The 21,839-nt window shown below is 38.3% G+C and overlaps 1 protein-coding gene across 1 annotated transcript in view; it reads left to right on the top strand.

Annotated features, from left to right (window-relative positions):
• Positions 1–2,184: 2,184 nt before the first annotated feature.
• Positions 2,185–21,839, top strand: part of LOC139119562 (uncharacterized) — a 74,118-nt gene continuing 54,463 nt past the window's right edge. Inside the window, exons 1-2 of the mRNA XM_070683405.1 lie at positions 2,185–2,519; positions 2,827–2,969. Coding sequence (XP_070539506.1) covers positions 2,861–2,969 — 109 coding nt within the window. The 5' untranslated portion in view covers positions 2,185–2,519; positions 2,827–2,860. The remainder of the gene's footprint in view (positions 2,520–2,826; positions 2,970–21,839) is intronic.

Raw genomic sequence — 21,839 nt, 5'->3', positions numbered from 1 at the left:
AACATTTTGGTGAAATTCCAAAATCAATTTCTTGCACAACCATTGACTTGAAACCACTCTAGTCTAATCATGAATATTAATACTAATAATTAGGTGTACATAAATGCACAGGTTACCAAGTTTTGTATTGGAAAAAAATTATTCATAGTTTCATCATAGACTGCCATGTATAGTGAATGGACATTTCAGTGAAATTCCAAAATCAAATTTCTTGCACACCCATTGACTTGAAACTACTCTAGTCTAATCATGAACATTAATACCAATAATCAAGTGTACATAAATGCACAGATTTTCCTATTTTTTTATTGGAAAAAAATTATTCATAGTTTCATCATAGACTGCCATGTATAGTGAATCGACATTTAAGTGATATGCCAAAATCAAATTTCTTGCACAACCATTGACTTGAAACCACTCTAGTCTATCATGAACATTAGTACCAATAATTCAGTGTACATAAATGCACAGATTTACCTATTTTTGTATTGGAAAAAATTATTCATAGGGTTTCACCATAGACTGCCATGTATAGTGAATCAACATTTCGGTGAAATTCCAAAATCAAATTTCTTACACACACATGGACTTGTAACCACTCTAGTCTAATCAAGAACATAAATATCAATAATCAAGCATACATAAATACACAGATTTGCCAAGTTTTGTATTTAAAAAAAATTATTCATAGTTTCTTCATAGACTACAATGTATAGTGGATCCACATTTCATGCGAAATTCCAAAAACAAAGTTATTGTACACAGATGCACGTGTTACCACCCTCTTCTAATCAAGCACAATTATGTCAATTATTCAGGGTCATATATACACAAATAGTGCATATTTTTAATTCTGAAAATTTTTTTGTACAGTTTTGTCATAGACTCCCATGTATAGTGGATCAACATTTTATGCGAAATTCCAAAAACAAAGTTATTGTACACAGATGCACATTTTACCACCCTCTCTAATCAAGCACAATTATGTCAATTATTGAGGGTCCATATATGCACAAATAGTGCAAATTTTTAATTCTGAAATTTTTTGACAGTGTTGTCATAGACTCCCATGTATAGTGGATCAACATTTTGACAGAAATTCAAAATCAAATATCTTGTTCACATGTGCACTTGTAAACAACCCATGCTAATCAAGTATATCTATATCAGTTATTAAACATCTGTATATGAAGATATAGCTAGTTTTATACTGGAAAATACACGTTCGTAGTTTTCTTATAGTCGACTACATGTATAGTGAATCAACATTATCGATAAAATCTAAAAATTACATTTTTTGTACAGGCATGCACTTTTTACCTGCCACTTCAAGCAAAGTACATTTACATGAATTATCACACACATATGATTTGATATTTCTTGGACAACGCGTTATATTGGCCACATTTTGCCTTCCTTTCGGGAGGGCGACTTAAAAAGTATAGCAAGTCAGAAGGGGGTCTTTAACACATTGCGGGTTTTTTGGGGGTATTGAGTAACAGGGGAGGGTCACTTATTTTCATGCACGGATAAGGGGGAGGGTCACTAATTTTTGTGCATGAACTTTTGACGGGTCACTATTTTTGACGCAGCGGTTTTTCGAAAAACACCGGCCCACCCCCCCCCCCTGTAATTTATGTCCAGTCCCTTAGTTTTGAAAACAATCTTGCCGTTCGACGATTGGGTTGATCCGTTGTCGGTTTGCACGTACGCGTACTCTTTCAAAAAACTGCCCAGGAGCTGCGTCAGTGATATTGAAAGAGTGCCGAGCACGCTGAAGTTTCTGCAAATGGCTCTATACTACAGTCATTTTATTTATCCTGTACGCATTGATGGTTTACTGTCGCCCTCACAAATATAGAGATAAAAAGGCGCATGGCAAGACAAGCTTCTATTTGATTAAACTAACCGAGTGAAAACGTACAAGAACCGAATCAGTCATATAATCCTGTAACGGGTTCTTCTATTCGTCACAAGGACTATTTTTTACATCAACTTAAAAATTAACTCGCCCCACGGCCTGACGTGACGTCATCATTGCCTCTGAAGCTTCGACCCCCTACTTGTTGTAATGGAATAGCCGCATTGCATTATCTGAAATGCGGTCGGGGACTTTACTGAGCAGGTAATAAATGTGCTCGCGAAAGCTGCCGGACACCATTCGTTTGTGAACAGGCAGGGAAGAGTGTGCGCACACGTCCTAAGCTGGGATACAGCGAGAGCATATCGAGGAAAACCTTCCCAGAAGGTGACAGGCGACACTGTTGGGAAACCATGGATCATGGAACCAGCGCTAATTTCTTTACACCTCCGTTAGGGATATATTAACAGAATTGATCATCCAGTAAGGCGCCGTGTGATTATCTATACTTTCTTCCTTTCGTCTTTGAGTTGTTCACTGCATGCTGAAGAAACTCGAGATTCTTGAGAATAATTGCCACCTGGCCTCATTCAAGCTGAACACTGACAACTCGGTTGTCAGCCGATTTCCTCAAGTGTGTTTTCTACTTCGCCAGCAGGTACGTCTGCCTTTAGTTAATGTATCACACTTGCGTATGGTTGTTAATTACATGTGATATAGTAGACTTTGAAATGCTTCACTTTTCGGGAAAATGTTACTATCTCATCAAAAGATTTTTAACCGCGAGTTGTTCAACAACTTAAAACACGTTTGACTTTTATTTTATTTTTATTTCTCCTGAAATCCAATAATTGAAGAAGTTCCTGTTTGTGATAATAAGTCTTCATCACTTCATTTTTAAGACACATCCCTAAAACACTGGTTGTCAGCGATTTTAACCAATTATACTAAACTTCATATCATAGCAGGAGAAGCGGTATTGACATGAGCTGAACCAAAATGGCATATTTCCCGAAGACGAGGATATTGCAACGGACCCTGATTTTGCTATTGTGCGCCACGTTCAGAGTTATGACGGGCCCAACAAGCACAGAATCTGCAAACAGAAGTAAGCCTTTCATCAAAGTTTTGTTACATTATTTATTTACGTTGTTCTACACCGGAACAAAATTGTATTTTCAAGAGTATACATGAGGGAGGACGACGCTTTTCAAATATGACAAGTTCAATCCCAGGACTTTGATTTTACGAATGTCATCCACCAATGTTTCACTCACACTGAGAGGCTGATACCATTTGTTCTGATGGTTAGACTTTTCACATACATTATTAACATATCCTTCCTTCTTCTATATGACAATTTACTCAATGTGTCTCCTTAAAGAAACGCAGCAGCTCTTTTCTCATTTTTTTCGCAATAACAGCTAGTTCTTGATCACAGCACGACTTCACTCGAGGTTTGTCTCCTTTGACATCATAGGGCCTTCTACCTTATTGTAAATGGCCAAGCGAAATGATAGAAAAGCCTTTTAGGCAAAAAGACTACTTAGCGCTATTAAGTTTGATTTTACTATAATTTGCCGTCAAAGGAAGACTGATTTGAAATCACGAACGCATCATCATGAATGAAGCTTTCTTGGCTCTACAATTTAATATGTGTATTTTATTCATAAATGAGAACCCATGTGAAATTTATAGTTTGTTCAATAGATTTTATTCAACTGTGGGTTACAATAACGCACTTTAACGTTTAACACGGAAAGAGCCTCGGCGCTTTACTTTTTCCGTATTTGACAAATCAGCCAATGAATATACATTTATCACTTTTGACGAGACACAGCAAGACAGAGACCAGGCGATAAAGGCTCAGATGCTATTGTGTTCGTTCTTTTTCAACAACACGAGTAAATAAATGACCTTTGGGGATCACGCCCGGCAGGTATACAAATTGTAACACAGCATTCGTACTTCGATTGGCTGAGAATACACGGATCAGTACACGAGCGAAAGATAAAACTTGATAACGGCCAACCCATCGTAAGAATAACTTTAAATTCAAGCTCGACAGTTCAACCGTCGACCTCAAAATTGCAATACTTGGTCTCATTTTTACCGAGCAGCGACTGACAACACGCACTGATGTCAGAAAACTTTGTACTGGAGCACATGCTTCAGTATTATTATGATCACGTGATTTTCTCTAGAGAGAATTCATTGAAAAAGCTAAATGACACGCACATGTGGTCCGTTACAAATTGTTCTGGATCATTAAAGGGATGACGCGTTCAAGACTATCAGATACGGAAACCACATTGCAAGCAGAATAAAACAACGTTTCCTTCACAATGTAAACTGTGATTTGAGTAATAACGCAATTTTTTTTCAATCACACAGCTGCACTGTTTGTATTTGAAGTAAAGCTGTTGTACGGAATACTCAACAAACTTTGAAAACAGCGAGTTGCCTGTCAGACTATGTGTAAAATTTAATGTGATCGCCTGCCTGTGTATTATGTCAAGCTGGAAAGAACATACGTTGCCGTCGCTGACATTCGGCAAAAACGCCGCGCGATAATGCAATTGATTCCCAAACATTACCGTTATCGAAACAGTTTTTTATTTGTTTTTTGTTTTTTGAGTATGTGTGTTTTCGTCATCGATTTGACAATATTTTCTGTTCCCTTGTGTTATTTTAGGGGAATGGAGACAAGACAACTTCACACACAGTCTCCGTCGATACTGGTGATACGATATTGTGAATCGCGAAGTCAGTCGTTTGTCTCGGGATACTATAGGGGGGGGAGGGATTTCGTTGAGTCACCAATCACCAATCGAAAAGATTACCATTATGTGACCTCTCTTTGTCAGGGTTCAGAAACGGCCCCTAATTTACTGAAGATATCTTTCTCGTATCAAATAAAGAAAGCCTTGATTCCGAATCACATTTCAGTGATATCTGAGGTGCACAGTAATGTTTTATGAGAGATAGTGGATTGACTTTTAAACAATAGTTGACGAAGCCAGTCGATGGTGGGGTATACAATCATACTCCCTCCACAAACTCGTGGTGCAATATAATCTGAGTAATGATAAAGTTGGCATGTCCAAACGTGTTACAATATGGTAAACAAATTAAGCTCGATAACGTCTATATTTTCAGTGTCCAACGATCCGTATCAACGTGATCCCTTTTTTAAAACCGCGTCCGAGTGTTTCTTTGCCCCAACAAGCTCGCAGTTTTATGTTTTGCACGTTTATCTCATAGAAAACAATCCATTTGTATGACGCTCTTCAGTTGCTGGTACCATGCGCCGCAGAATGGAGACAAATACCAATAAGCCAGCTGTTCGTGATGTCTGATAGGTGCTCACGGTGATCTCCTGATACGTAGAACAGTTATTCCCGCTCGTCATATCGAATTTAAGACATGTAATTTTCATGCTATAAAGAAACCTCAAGTCAGCGAAACAAACGCGGTCGATATCATTTTGCGAAGCGTTGACGTCATCTAGTATGTCAAGCTCTTCAGCCCACTCTGTCATACATACATTGATTGTCGCAATACGTACATAATTGTACATATGCATTTCACACTCTATATACAATAAGGAGATCGTGGTCAGATCCGAAGAAAACGCATTACCAGATTATCTGGACCAAAATCGAGATATGTAATCGAAGTCAATAATCTGGATAATTGGTTGGCCCTCTGTCAAATTTACTGCACGAATACGCGTTAGCATTTATTCAGTAGCAGGCTGGTAATATAATGATCAACGGTAGTCCTCTCACACCCTTAAACATTAGCAAATTATGATCTCGTTTTCAGTTTTGCTCACATTATTAGGCTTACCTACGTCAGAGTGTGATAATTGTCTGATTTCCGTTGTTATACTGGTTCAAAGAGTCAGGGTAATCCAGGGCCATTAGAAGCAGAAGGATTGATTACGCCATGTCGCTATAATATTAAATCATAATTGTAAATCATGCAGAAAAGATGACAAGTGCCATACAAGAAAAGGTTCACAGAAGATTTGTATAGAGGGAATTGACAGATGTAAGCATTTTGCGAGGTCAACTTTTGTGAGAGAAAAGGTAGTCTTCAGAGCATGCTCCGTTACGTCAGGTGTTTCGGAATTAAGGCAGACAGTAATCCTTTTTGCCGAGAGACCATGTATATCATGTACCAACACAGTCCCTCCAGACAATTGTATCTAATACATTTAGAAGGAGGTGTCCCTTAAGGTAGAACGCGCCTCGGGGACAATATTGGGACTCTCAAATTTCTACAATTCTTTTCTGATCTACCACTTGTGAGACTCATTTTAAAGCTCTTGGAGAAAGAAAAAGTTTCACCTTTTTAGTTTTTCGAAAATCCAAATTTTAATTCCCCCCTCCTATAGAGTTAACACAGGGATGTCGGCCATTTTGTTGAATTCCAAATATCGCAAAATGTTGCGTACTTTGTTTCGCTAGTTCGCTAGTTTCAAACTTTGCACGGTGACCCCCGAATTAGTAAGAGAATGGTTCAAGGTTTCATTTGGCAACGTTTGAGTAAAAGTTTAAGTATTTCACTTTCGAGGCACATACTACCTTAAAACCAAGGCCCACAATGAACAAGGCATATACCATGTACAACATCTCTAGCTCGTCATTGAATTATCGTTGTGCGTGTATTCACGAGTAATACATTCGATAGACGGTTCTGGTACTGTGACCCGTTCCATGAGCAACCGAATTAAAATTCAGCCTCTGCAGCGCCTTTTTCACAACAGTCAGTAAAATTTAAACTACAGTTTATATTCCTTATCATTTAATCTGCTGGGACAAGATCGAGGTTGTGACATTTGTAGAAATAGAAAGTACAAAATAAGTGGTTGTCCTGAATGCGAATGAACTTCTGACAGTGCTCGCTCGAGATACTAGATGCGTGACTGTTGATATTAGATTGGGCTCACACCTGCTCGCATGGCCAGAAAATCACGCCCATTTGCGAGGGTCATTCAAAGTAGGTAAGGATGTTATAAGAATACTTCTACACAAGCACCTATTGCTACTATATTAACACCATGGCCCTAAGGTATTGGAGGTCCCCTCAGGAATCTTCTGTAACTGTTTCCCTTCAAATACAACAGGACAAGCCATGATACCGCTATTTCAGAATTTTGACACGTGCCACAGAAGGAACGCAGAAAGTGGCTGAGCTGCCCTTTGAACTCTGAACGTTCTGTATCACAGTTAGCGCTGAACAATCATTGTCTGATCCAGTACACAAACAGTTGAGCAGTGTCGGAGTAATCATGGGATTGCACACAGAAATTCAACATAGATAGCGTATACATCGAGGGTGGTCTCCTAGGCTCACATGTTCATCGGTCAAGAAGCTTTCATCAATTTCGTTTCATTAGAGGATTCGGTGCCTTGTTTGACACCCGTCATTGTGAAAAATTTCAAAAATACTGAAAAATTAGCCCGGAACAATGGAATGCTGACATTAGTTTCATTGAATTAATTATGTAAAAGAATAGCTTATAACTGTGGCTCATAAAATATCGAGGCGATAAGGTTACCTGGCTTCCACAATAATATGTACTCCAAAATTTGGCAAAATTCCTTTTAAATTAAATAGTCTTTCACCAGCCAGCGCAAATATCTCCGTACACCGAGAAATTAAAATTCATACTGAGACATGCTTCAGTGCAGTATTATTGTTTTGGTCTTTTAAACGGGACAAGGGTCACCCTAACGCACTTTGATTTATCACGGAGTATTTTGAAATTCTCGTCGGCAGCTAACTCTTAGTGTACCATTACAAGTTAATGCTCTCCTCAAACGTAATGCTTCTGACGCAAGAGCAGTGAGGCCGACTCGCAAAATATACATCAGCGTTTCCAGCTAACGAGATTTTATTCTACAAATCGTTTCGCTACGGCCTTTCTTTAAATGAATCATGCCGTTAAAGGCAGAAAAATTGACCCAGTCGACCGAAATCAATGTATCAAATGCAAAGATAACACTGGACAGTACAAAGATTTATTTAAATTGCACTGCACGTTGCACTGAGCTTGTGTCTGGGAATTGCGCCCTTTCCATTAATTAAAGTTGTCTGCCTTAATGCTTTGCTGATCAAGGATATAGATAAGTAGCCGTGTAAGGTACAGGGATTTTCATTTTCAAATATGTCGGCGACTCTTATCGGGCGAGGAATGCATCACTATGCCCGAAAATTTGCTCTAGCGAGATAAAGTACTCCTGGTATTGCAAATCACTTTCCGCACTGATCAAGGTACAGTCGTGTGACAGTCGATACTACGCCTAACGCCTATGCTATGCACTACTCTCCTTTCTCTCACAGTAAATCTGCAATTCTGAGAAATTTGAGGTAAAGATTGTGTAAAAATGGGTTCGCGAGAGAGAGAGAGAGAGAGAGAGAGAGAGAGAGAGAGAGAGAGAGAGAGAGAGAGAGAGAGAGATGAACGCGATGATTTGTAGGTGGAGCTTCACTATACACATGATGCCGAAAAATAACAACGTATAATTGCAGGTATAACCATCGACCATCACCCTTGTTGAGATCCCGGCTGCATTGAAGCACTATCAGTATGAATTAACCTTGAGCTGCGATTTACTAGCGGGTTGTCATAGCCACAAAGAAATTGTCCAGACAAAACCCTACAAGTACATGCAAATTAAACATTGATGCTGGTACTTGAAACGGTTCGCCGACGTGAACTGATTAATGCTCTCTTCAATTATGACTTTCACACGCATTTTAGCCGGTAGGGTATTCATCTAAAGACACATTTGATGAGACTGTTTTTGTTTCTGTCATTATTATATGGCCCCTTCTAAGAATCATATTGTTCAACAAGTAGCACCTTGAAGTCACAATCGAATTCAAGGCTATGTACCATGAAAGATGAATACTCGGACACGTTCATCTCAAAGAACTTTTACTTTATCTTCAATCAATGCTGTCAAAGTTATAAAAGTATGCTGGAAGACCACAATATAATGAAAAGCCAGACTATGTCTAGTAACCTCAAACTTGTGAAGGGAAAATCTTGAAAAACAAACTCAACGTTTTAATTGCGGTGATTGGGAATAATCAAAAACGCTCTCAGTCAGCTTCACTTATACAAAACAAAATATCATGGACACCATCGTAAAGGCCCTTAATTCTCGCAAGTATGTCATTCTCGTCTTCTTGTCTCGTCCAATATCCAACACAACAAATTAGCATTGTCACAAACTACCAGTGCCACAAACAATAGAAAACTGTCGCTACCTTACCCCGCAAAAGAGTTTCAATCCTTTACCAATGTACATTTTAAAATGTCACTCTTTGGCAATTTTCTCCTAAATTACTTTTGTTACGGAGAAGATGTCAATAAAGATATTTATCTCTATAAAATACACTGAGATGTAAAGTATTAGCCCTGCCAACACAGTACATTCAGTACATAATGCTGTTATTATTGATAACTGAATTCTAGTCGTGACTAGAATTCCCTCGCTAACAGTAACATTGCATATGACACACAGGCTTTGTTGACAAGTTGAAAATTAGCATAATAAAGATATGCTGTAAATACAGAAAAATTACAGCTATTGAGGCTTTAAAGAAGCTATCATTGTAGCTATTGAGGCTTTAAGGAAGCTATCATGTAGCTATTGAGGCTTTAAAGAAGCTATCATTGTAGCTATCGAGGCTTTAAAGAAGCTATCATTGTAGCTATTGAGGCTTTAAAGAAGCTATCATTGTAGCTATTGAGGCTTTAAAGAAGCTATCATTGTAGCTATCGAGGCTTTAAAGAAGCTATCATTGTAGCTATTGAGGCTTTAAAGAAGCTATCATTGTAGCTATTGAGGCTTTAAAGAAGCTATCATTGTAGCTATCGAGGCTTTAAAGAAGCTATCATTGTACCGATTGTAATGCTTTTCAGTGAGCAGATTCAGGGACTGTTCTGAATGAAAGGATTGTCTTTGGAGACGACAACGTCCGACTAGTTTCGAAATCATGGGATTACAAATGTGGTATCTTGTTACGTCCGTGAACAATAAGAGTGTTTAGCCATCCAATCATTATGAGAAAAAATCCGTCACACACGACTTAGCATAATGGGGACTATGATTATCCACTGTTCTTTCCTCCAATTTATCCGGGAGTAACAATAATCCCCTTAACAAGAAAGTAATGCATACACCCATTAGAACGGGTATGGAAGTATACCAGGACAGCGGAAGTTGCGTCACGTCACATTTATTTTGAAAAGTACAAATTGTGCGGGTACTGTTATAAATTGCGTTGTCTACAGAAAAATCTGTACGGTCTGACTATAATCCATCATAAGGCTACTTGAATAGTACCATTAAGCACGTCTCAGTAGTTTGTGTTTAAATCGACTTCATTATGAAAGACGTAAATTGCTAGAGTCTTATTCGAGAATGTCACTCAAATGATTTGAGCTGCACATGGGGACAGCTATCCCAACGCAATCTGCTCTAACCCTGTCGACAGAAATCCAGGTCGACCCTCGCACGATCAGATAAAATCTTCGTGACTGGAGGATAGGAGACGCTATGTAAATCCATCACGTCATTTGTGCATGATTGACGAGAAGGGACCAAAACCCTTACAAATCGTCTTTCAGCTCATTGTAATGTACGAACGAAAGCAATGAGGGAGTTTCTATGCCTAATACTATAACAATGAAAGGGTATCTAAGTTTTTTGTTTCAATATGTTCGCAGTGTTTTTGAGACAAACAACGGAATGTTTAAGGCACAATGTTTATCTAAATTGACAGTTTTTAAATCAAAGAAAGCCGCCTTTTTTACTCTTGCGTCAAGATGAGACTGTAACTGCGTGGCGCCTGTCTGTGGAACGAACGGCTTCGGACAGTATGAACTCTCGTGAGACTCGATCGTGATCTATCGTCGTGCGTGATAGAGAGCCACTAATGATCACGTCATGTTTGATGGTAATCTCGTCAAAACGAATGGCAGATAGAGGGCCTTAGTGACAAGTTTTATCGCCTCGTAAAATACTTCATATGCCGGTATCTCCTTAATGGTTACAGCTGTAAAAATTGTGAAAGGTCAGGTCATGCTGATGTCTTGTTCGCCTCCAGTCTAGATAACATAATGAGAACAACTGTCTTGCTTCCCCCTGGTATGCCCGGCTTCCCTCTTGAAGGATTGTCCACAACAACACCCACCCAGTACACTGTTAATCAATCGTTCATACCAATTCCATGAAAATATTGATACAAAGGAAGATGATCAGTTATGATGAAGTGACAAGACATCAGCATTTAGATATTATTAAAAAGAATAAGCATAGCAAACGCGTACAATCATTAAGTCTGGCCCATTTTCGTCTCGTGTTTTAAAAGCTTTCCTCGGGAAAATAGCAAACTGTTGAATTTCATGAACATTTTTGCGAAGATGACAGGCGAACAACGTTTTCATTTGATGGATTGGTATCACTGACTTTGAGATAGTGTATATCGTTCGTATATCGTAAGACAGTGAGCAGATAAATACAAAGTGAAATTCATTTTCTACAAGTTCAGTATCTCTTCAGAGGAACACAACAATAATCTATATTTATCGTTCTGTCTATCCAAGACTCTCCTCTTATTGATAAAATTGTATACATACTTCGCAAGACCTAGAATCCAGTATATTTCGTCATCTTTCATCAACTCAACTTCAGAAAAGAGCAGAATGGTACCTTTAACCTAAAAATCACACACCATGAAAACAATTTCATTTGATTCTGACAATTTGGAAATAAGGATTTTTTGGTAAAATATTGATATACCGGTCTGGTTCTAAGAGAGTTTTAAAATTGAAATACCTGCTGGAAAGTGACTTTTCTTTGTTTTTTTATATGTTCGTGTGCCCTGTTTACATAAAACCTTCAACTTACAAGTCTCGATGAAGATGATTACAGAATGTACATGCATTAGAAATTTGTGTGCCAACAACTCATAATTAAGGCTAAATTTTGTAATATTTTGCTTGCATTTGTCTTGCAAAAGTTATTTTCCCGTTTTCATGTACTATCTGAAGATCTTAAGTGGAATCTATAATTATCAATATGAGTTGCTAGAACATTAAACCTATACCGTATACATTTCTTTACAATTAGTATACTATTGTTCGTATCAGTTGTACTATAAAAAAGCTTGCTTCGCGATCAGCTTGTCAACAATTTCTAAAGTGTGCTTATACCGCCAATGCCAACATCTCTTACGTCTGATGACTTCTATTTATTCAAGTTCCATACACGCACACGCCCATGGCTTCTTACCAATTCATAATGCACGCGACTCTACCAAGAAGTGAGATCTATTCCGTTTTAGGGATATGTTACGTTGCACTGGTCAGGCGTGATTCAATTAAGAGTTATTAACTTCAGCGGAGCTAATAGATAATGATTTCTGTTTAATAGCACAGGTCACTACTCCAGTACTTATGACATCGATTTTACGATATTTTAAACTTGTTGCTTATATTTTATGAATATTACTGACATCTCGCGCTGCTAACGCCACACATTCATAAAACGTTTCCGGTTCATTTTGGATTTTTTTTTGTTTTCTGTGCATTCGTGATTATAATGTTTAATTATAAGCGTTGTTGTTTTAGTTGTTGTTGTTGTTGTTGTTGTTGTTGTTGTTGTTTAACCATCCTCATTATCACTATTTTTGTAGTTTATTTCCACTGGTATTTACTACTCCTGGCTGTACACTCATGAACTTGATATTTTTATTACCTTTCCGTGTTTAATAATATTTTTATGATGAAATCTTAGATGAAAGGTCTTCTATTGAGTGATACTTTAAGCTCAACTATATTCTTGCTGTGGTATTTAGGTTTCTGATTGTACGGTAATTTTAAACGCGAGAAGAACCTCACGTTTACTTCATTTTATGGATATTACAAACACACCACTCTGATTACTGCAGCATTTATAACCGACTAAATTTAATCAGGTGCAATTTATATATGGCGTGACAAGTTATTCCGCTCTATAAATCGAACCATGTATGGCCGTACGGCGTAGCTGATTTTCTAGTAATGACTCATTTCCCAATTCTAAATATCTACGGTCGAAAAATAAGCGATTGCATATGTCCAGTCACACACTTGTTCGCGCTCAAAAGAAACGAAATCACACCAGCTTGCGTTTTCGTTTTTGAGTGCCGATGTCGGCAACATTTCCAACGTTGAACAAATTCGTCAGAACTTGTCAGAGGCACGAAAATAAATTATCCTCATTATCGTTGTAACATTTACCACTTGCTAAGTCATTACAAAATTTGCCGACCGTTGTAATCAAATGCGACGGTTGAAAACGGCTTTCAGAATTTCCTGTTTTGCAGATAACATCACATCACAAAGGCAAATACAAGAGTCATTGTATCGCAAAGCGGCTTCAGATACTTTTCAATTTATCCCAAAAATAACTTACAATACCATAAAATTTAGTCCTTGGAACAATAATCATATCCTTGGTAATAAGATGAAAGATGAGTGACTTTTTGAAATATCCTTCATTTCTAATCGTTACCATAACAATTTAGAGATTTATTGCATTCGAACTCGTTTCTAACGTTCTACGCTGTTTTAAAATATCAATCCTCTTACATATTATAAATCTTGAATGCCAGTGCATATAATAATACAGATTAACTAGGGCGAAATGGGGACTCTAAAATATTGTGAAACGAAATACCGACGAACGAGGGTAACGGGAGAAGGAGACAGCCAATCATTGGACTGCAAACGGTCACGTACACAGAGCCATGGGGCAAAAATGACTTTGGTCATTGGTCTAAGAGGACCGGGGAGCTCAGGGCCTACTGTTCAACGTTGGTGGTATATCTGCGTAAGTCTGGGACAAAATTTTTACGTTCTTCATGAAAAAGGCTATTGGGACTTGAAACCAAAGCAGATATATGATCACTGAGAGACGTGGATTAACGATTTTGACGTTGGCTTATGAGAACTAAGACGTCAACAAGCTCACGAAGATACTCATTAAACATTAATATCCATGATTAAATGATGGCAGACATATGCAGCAGCTGCCGTTAGGGGAGTATGGGAATAAAACTTTTTTGAGCAAATTTGCATAACACTATAGAAATGATTCATAAAAACGGTTGCATTAGAGGCATACTGAGCGTAAATCCATCTTTCTAAGCTATTCATGCTGGGATTAGACGATTTAAGTTTGTAGAGTGTGTTCCTCAGAAGTTGCCCCGACGCCAATAATATTGACGTCACCCACCTCAAGAAGATCATGCCGACATATATATTTTGTCATTTTGGTTCACAGAGTGTTAAGCCTATTTTAGTAGCACCAAAGTCAGTCGAATATAAAGTTAACATTTAGTGAACTAACCACTGATAGTCTTCTTATAGGGGAAGAAAAACTGACCTTGTCGTGTCCTTTACATGGAAAACAAATGTCAAGGTCATCGACACGCTAAAAGGTCTGATACTGCTCAATTCAGTGCTCCTTCAAACCATAAATCACGACCGTACTAAACGAGGTTCATGCGCAAGGGATCTGCGCAAAAAATCTAACATCTGACTCGGCATTTTCGTTCTCATTCGGGTGGTAAACAAAGACACAATGACGGGCGTACGAGAGCAACTGGTGACGAGAAATATGTGTATATCAAATGTCAAATCATTTTGGATTTGTAAGGTCTAAGAATCACAACTATTGTAGTGGACCAACACACTCCCACCACTCCCCCAAACACACACACACATAAAAGTGTGCCCACGAAGTCCACAAAATGTGCCCCTCAGTATACAGATCTTTCGCAGGTCAGGCAAAGCATCTAATCTCTATATCCACAGAAAGACAGCACAAGAGTTTAAAGCTTTCACGTGTCGATATGATTCTTGGTCAAAAACACAATTCTAGATCAGAGAGATGATAATTTACTTTGACAAATACAAATGGACTCGCGTTAGATTTATTTCAGGCGGCAACAGAGATATAGGCCTGCAGGCTCTACCTTTTAAGATTGGGACCGTCACGATGTTTTGGACGTGGCTAGCACTTCAGATGCAAAATGAACGTCGCTATCGATATCGTCAGCATTTACTGACATTTAAGTGCCAAGTGAGAAGGTCACAACGACATACATCACATAACCGCGTAATTTGTAATTTACTTACGACTAAAGTCCAGTTCCTCTAATGTGTAGTCTGATAAATCATCAATATTCAATCGACGGCAAAAGCTAGTAAAACATATCAACAACAGGGACAGGCAACAAAAGTGTTCGCACAAAAGGCTTTTTGTGGGCGATTTCCTGACAGGCGGGCAGGGAAAGGGCGCGTAAGTAAATGCGGGCAAGTTTCATTCTTTTGCTCAGCGGGAAACTTGAAAAATGATCCAATTGGCCGGTGCGGGTCAGTATATTTCGATTGGAGTCTGGTGATTTGGATGGAAAGATATGATGCAATAGGATAGCAAAGAGAACTTTTACTCGGAAAAGATGATAATCGGGAATTTGTAGTCGGGAAATTGGAAGTATGGAGGGTTTCCTGGACCCCGTGAGGAATGGAGATGGGGTAAACCAATCAGTGAGAGGGGAACTTTCTCGAATAGTAGCCGGAGGGGAATTTACGAACAATTCCCCACTTAAGTTTTGATTTGTTTAAAATACCTCAGAATAGATCTATTTACGGGTAGAGTCATATCTGGTTACAATTTCTCAAAGGAAACTGGTTGAATTTCCCTTAAACAAACCAATGTATTTTGACTGTCTTGACAGCCCGCTAATACATATTTGGCTAGGGTTTCAAATTTTCAAAAACGTTTCAAAGTTTCAAATACAGTGCGTCGACTGTGATGGGCAAGGGACTTTTTAAAGATTGGGTTTGGTCGAAACCGACATTTATGGTAACAAATCGTTGATTATTTCGCCCGGGGTTATGCAAAAGTGCGTTTCTTTAACCATGTAATGATGCTGACTTTGTATATGTGAACACAACTGACATATCTTCGTTCGCCTAAGCAAAATTGACGAGACATAACTTAAAGTTTCATACCGGAATATGTCATGTCCTCATGATAAATCGCAAAAGATAGATGAGGCCCAAAATGATTTTCCTCTGGTTTTGCTAGATTAGCTCTCTCTTTAAAATGGGCCCGACTATTCACTGGTACCAGCAATTAATTTGTAAACGTTTGTTGGCGATAATACATCCATAAATAACGTGTTACAAATGTGGAGTTTGATATTTCACACTATGATAGTGCGTCATAGAGAATTGTGTCGTTTGTTTGCGCGAAATTAATGTCTGCAAATCACATATGATAAGGAAAGTAAAGGTTTTATTTTGACGATCCATCATCATATCTTAAAATTTAATCTTTGTGAACTATGAAAACAAAACTCAGTTTTTTTAAACAACACCAGTAGACTAGCTCCAAATGAATTGTACGTACAGATATCTCGAACGGCTATAAACGCTGCGACAGCTGTTTTACCAAGAGGGACATTTGACTCTCCGTCAGATTAACAGCTCGATATTTTGTACCGTCTACCGTTTCACAAAGTCAAGTTAATCAGCTATGTTATGATTCCCGAAGCTTATGTGCGCGTCACTGACTGAGAATGAAAATAGCTGGAAGACAAGATTAAAGATGGCATTCTCTATATGAAGTGAAAGACTGAAATAGAAATACGCCATGCCCATTTTTATTTAGAGAGAGCAGCAAATTCACACAGGCCTTTTCGACTCCTGTCCAATAGATTCGGCCAGAGTAAAGTTCGATAACACCTTTACAGATGATTTCTATTCGGTTTTCAGAAGTCGAATATCACGTGATTATGTTACGTCATTAACAACGTGATTACTCCGAGTCATAATCCACTCTTTACTAGAATAGACTGACATTTGGCATCGTGTAAAGAAGATTGGATGCATCTTTATATAAAAAATTGGTTTTGCAAACAGAGGGACGTTATGCGTTGTTGGTACATCTTATGGTGTGTGAATGTACTTTACCAGAGAAGGAAACCGTTAACTACACATTAAGACGCACCACACCGCTTTCCGTCTGTTCACGTGTCGCCTAAAATGAGCAACAGCTGCCTGTCAGACTCACGTTTGTAACAAACACACAAATTTGACTATATGTGGGTCGATGTACATATACTTTTCTCTGGTACGCCATCGCTCGCTCATTCATATGGGTGAAAGAAGTCAGCCTCTCATTAAGGCAGAACGCGCCTCGGGGACCGAAATCCGGGCTTTCAAATTTTATAAATTCTCTTCTGACCTACTACTTGTAGGCGCCCATTTTAAAGCTCTTGATGAAAGAAAAGTTTTCACCGTCTTAGTTTTAGTTTTCCGAAAATCGAAAATATTAATTTTTCCTCCATAGAGTAAAGACAGGGATGGCCGCCATTTGAATTTCAAATATCGGAAAATCACAAGTAATTTGTCTCTCTAGTATCAAAGTTTGCACGGTGACCCCCTGATTTTTATTCTTGCTTTGGTAAGAGAATGGTCGGAAGTTTCATTAAGGAAGGTTTGAGCAAAAGTTTAAGTCTTTCACTTTCGAGGCGCATATTATATTAAAAGATATTTACTGAGAAGTTTTACCCAGAGGGATTTTTCAATCCATCATGATATTCCTAAGGGCTCCTGAAAATTCTAACGCCTCCATTTTTGCAAATCAAGTCGCAAACGTCGGCGACTTTTAAACGTGATTTTAATTTTAGGAAATACAAGCTACGTATAGGGCAACTTGACACTTTTGGCCCTAGGTAGAAACGTTTACGCCCACTTTTATACTGTCATGCACAACACGAAAAATCTAACTGTGTATGATCATTTTCTATGTGAGACTGAGCGAGATTGCCGAAAGCGGGTAGATGTTATTTATATGGACGTTACCTCAATGTTCGGGGCTCTCGATGGACAATCTCCATGCCATGGAAATTAAAAGTAAACTGTTATATATTTTGTATTACGGTAGAATGCGCCTCGGAAGACATATTTAGACTCTCAAATTTGAACAATTCTTTTCTGGTCCACCACTTGTGGTGGGGGTGGGGCTCATTTGTACGCTCTTGGAATAGGTAAACTTTTCATTTTGTGAAAATCGATAATGTAATGTTTGCCCATACCATAGGCGGCCCAGACGCATTGAGTTTTTCTCACTACTTTTTTTAATCAATTCCTCTCCTTTTTCTTCATGCTCTGACTGATCAGAATAAAATAAATAAATGATTATATAACCTAACCTAACCTCGCCTCTTATTTATTTTACACCCCATTATAAGGACGTTTATCTCTCATATACACATCTTGTAATTAGTCAACACAACTAATTATGCTAATCCGTGGACTTATCAGGGATTTTATGGGTTGGTCAACATTGCGAAAGATAGGAAAAGTAACTAAAAAGGGCTCATTTTTCATTCACTTCTCTATCTTTCTCAATGTTGACCAACCAATAAATTCCTGATAAGTCCATTAGCATAATTAGTTGTGTTGACTAATTAATTACAAGATGTGCATATGAGAGATAAACGTCCTTGTAATAGGGTGTAACATAAATAAAGAGTCAAGAGGCTAGGTCAGGTTATAGAATCATTTGTTTTATTTACTCCGATCAGTCAGAGCATGAAGAAAAGGAGAGGAACTATAGAGAAAACAGTAGTGAGAAAAACTAAATGCGTCTGGGCTGCCTGTGCCCATACAGTGAACACGGGAACGGCGGCCATTTTGAATTTCAAGATTCGGTAAATGTCAGGTGATTTGTTTCTCTACTACCAAACTTTTGTAAGGTGACTTCTGATATTTATTCTTGCTTTGTTAAGAAAATGGCTCAAATTTTCGCCGAGGAAAATTTGAGGAAAGTTCAAGTCTTACAATTTTGAGGCAAGTATTATACTTTAAGCATCAAATGTACATGTCTTTAATCAGTGAAGAAGTTTCCTCGCATCGAACCCCTGGAGACAATCTGGGACAACAAAGTACATATACGTAGATGGGTCATGAGACCCATAAGCCTGACTTGAAGAGAATGTAAAGTCAGCACGTAAGCTAAAAAAGCGACAGTTAATACTCATAACCCAGATCACATTTTTGCGGCATTTTAGTTCAAAGTACACGATGAAACGTGCACCATATTTCGGAGATCCATTATATGTCAGAAATGTCATGCATGAGAAATTAACGCTAGCTGCTTTGTCACAACCGTTTCTGTTCAAATAGAGCAAAAGTTGGCGCGAGACGTGATTTTTCTCTTTATAAACGACTAAGCTCGATAGTTTTGTAAAATAGATAGTTGATGGGTTTTCTATGGAACACGAATAATCGCTGCAGGATTCAAAGGCACTAGATGAAAGTACAGGAGATGATGTAAGCCTCCTCGCCCTTCAGGGCATTTTGTGATTTCATTTCACCAATCAAACACGAACCCAAGACCATTCACGTTGATTTGCCTTGTTATCTGCACTGCCGCAAAGCATGTTTCGACGATAGCCCGCGCTGAAATTGCGCCACGCTTCAGTCTTCCCCGTACTTCTCACCTGCGTTGTCATGCTATCAATGGTACGATGAAAGCGCAGTGGCAGCGAATCCCCTAGAGAATGAAAAATTAACGAAGCCCTAAATGTGTATTCCAATTGATGGTATCTTGAAAACTGGAATGGATACACTAGTACCAGCGGTTTAATTATCTGATATAAACGATATGAACAGATAAATATCATACGATGCACTCACACAGCTGGACGTTGTCATTGCTTTTATTAAATTAATTTGGTGTTTCAATAACATCTGCGTGTTCACCTTTGAACACTTCGAGGCTTCATTTGATCAAGTTTGTCTCCTCATCTACTCAATAACACGGTATGTTACAAGTATTTCTTCGTACACAGCGTACCCGGAGGCTACTTTTAATTGTGATTTCTCATGAGAAGGACGTTGCGCAATGCATAGTAGACATCACTTTCCAGCAGGCAGGGGCCGATGACGTCACGACCAGCTACAATGATACCATGGATCAGCGTTGAAATATTGAGACACTTAAAGGGAGGCAGTCATCGGAACTGCGCGTGTGCGACTTTCTTGTTTACAAACAATGCATTTCATGCATGATATCAAGATGCATTCTAGTCAACAAAGCTTCAACATTTAAATTTTACGATACTCATTGTTAACTAACATGCTTAACTTTCATTAATCAGCCATGTACCCTATAGATACAGTATTTACATCGGTCGTAGGGGTCCCTGGCAACGTTCATGCAGAGTTCCGACGAGTGCCTTCCTTTAATGTTCAATTCAATTTATATGAACGAGTAATGTCGAGAAAAGCTTATGAAAACAGAATTGAAAATGATCGTTAATAGTTGTGTCAGCATGTCTATTCCAGCTCTGATGCACCAGGAAGCTAGTTTATTGGATTCTATTCCATCCGAGTACGTTTATCCTAAATCAAGTGAGCCGGTCGTGATTGTTGTAATTTGTTTATGTCCAAACCTTATTGCCTAGAGCGTGAAAGCTTAACGACAGCAACGAAAGATTGATTTGACATGGGAAAGACACAACTGGGAAATATTCGAGAGAGGCTTCGTGAATGCCGAGCTGCATCGGTAAATAAGAACGGTTGAAGCAACCTTCAACTTAGAGCAATAAAAGTGTAATTCATCGTGATTTCTCTAAAATCGATCTTTCCTTGTTCATGTGATCAAAAATAAGGTAATTCATATTATCAATGTAGCGACATATGCTTGCATTTAATGTTTCATTTCAATCTTCAGTTTATTCCAGTCAGTCTGATATTCATGTTGACATTTGATTCGATTTGAAGAAATATTGTCATCATCCCGGCGAGAAGTCTTCGAAATATAAGAACTGGATTAATACGGCCATACGGAGAAGGCAGTGTTCACAACTTGTTTTACGATGAAGGGTGTCGGTTAATTCACCCGAGAAAATTTACGACCCAACTCAGTTCGGTGTGTATTCACGTCGTGTAGCTACGATGTCAATTTGAGTCGAAACTAGGTTCCGCGGAATTCGCCCAGGGTGATGTATAGGACTTGAACAGATTATAATGGACACCGATACAAATATATACTAACAATCAGACGCAGTTGTGAAGCGGCCTGGTGTTCATGGAATAGCTAATCGTAAAAGAAAAAAAATCAGTAGTTTGATTTTGTTAATCGTTTCATGTTGAAAATTGCCAAAATTTTTGTCATCAATTTATTCTATGAAGGGAGACACTCTGTAGGGAGTCGATGTTTTCCCCTTTGTGACCCAAATGTTGTCATGATATAAATGAGCGACTTTACAAGAACACCAGATAGTGAGAGAACGGCAGTGGCTGCGAATGCGGAACCCATTTACTTTATTGATGGAGACATCCACTTATCTGACAAGTAATGCTAAACTAATGGTGTTTATGTGTCGCACAAACTAAATACCAAAGCCCTTTCACAATTGAAAAAGTTCATATATGTACAAATACATGAAGTATATATAGTTCTAGATATTATATACAAAAATATGGACATGCAAACTTCTTAAAATTAAACAGTCACAAATTTCAGAACGCTAAAAAAGACGCTTTTCAGAGTTTATTGCAGGGTATTTTTCCTTTTTTTCAAATATGACCCAAAACTACATCTTCCAAATTTCGTTCGTACTCTTAAGTCTAATGTCGCCTGACTTTTATCCCATTAAACGTGTTTCCTTTATAGGAAATGCATGGACACCTAAATAACATTGTTTGTTTGTCATTTATGTTTCCAACGAGTTTACTGGAGTCGGCAACTAGACTAGCAATTTTAACTTGATATTCAGTCTCAATGTTTCTGTTGCGGTAACATCTGGTCCATTGGGATTGTATTCGCAGCCGTGGCAATGAATACTGTACGAATTATATTTGAAAAAAAACTTCATGATGACT

This window comes from Ptychodera flava, chromosome 20 (assembly GCF_041260155.1).
Source record: "Ptychodera flava strain L36383 chromosome 20, AS_Pfla_20210202, whole genome shotgun sequence".
In the NCBI taxonomy this organism is placed as follows: domain Eukaryota; kingdom Metazoa; phylum Hemichordata; class Enteropneusta; family Ptychoderidae; genus Ptychodera; species Ptychodera flava.
Note: the sequence above shows the minus strand (reverse complement) of the source record. Positions and strands in the feature narration are given on the sequence as shown.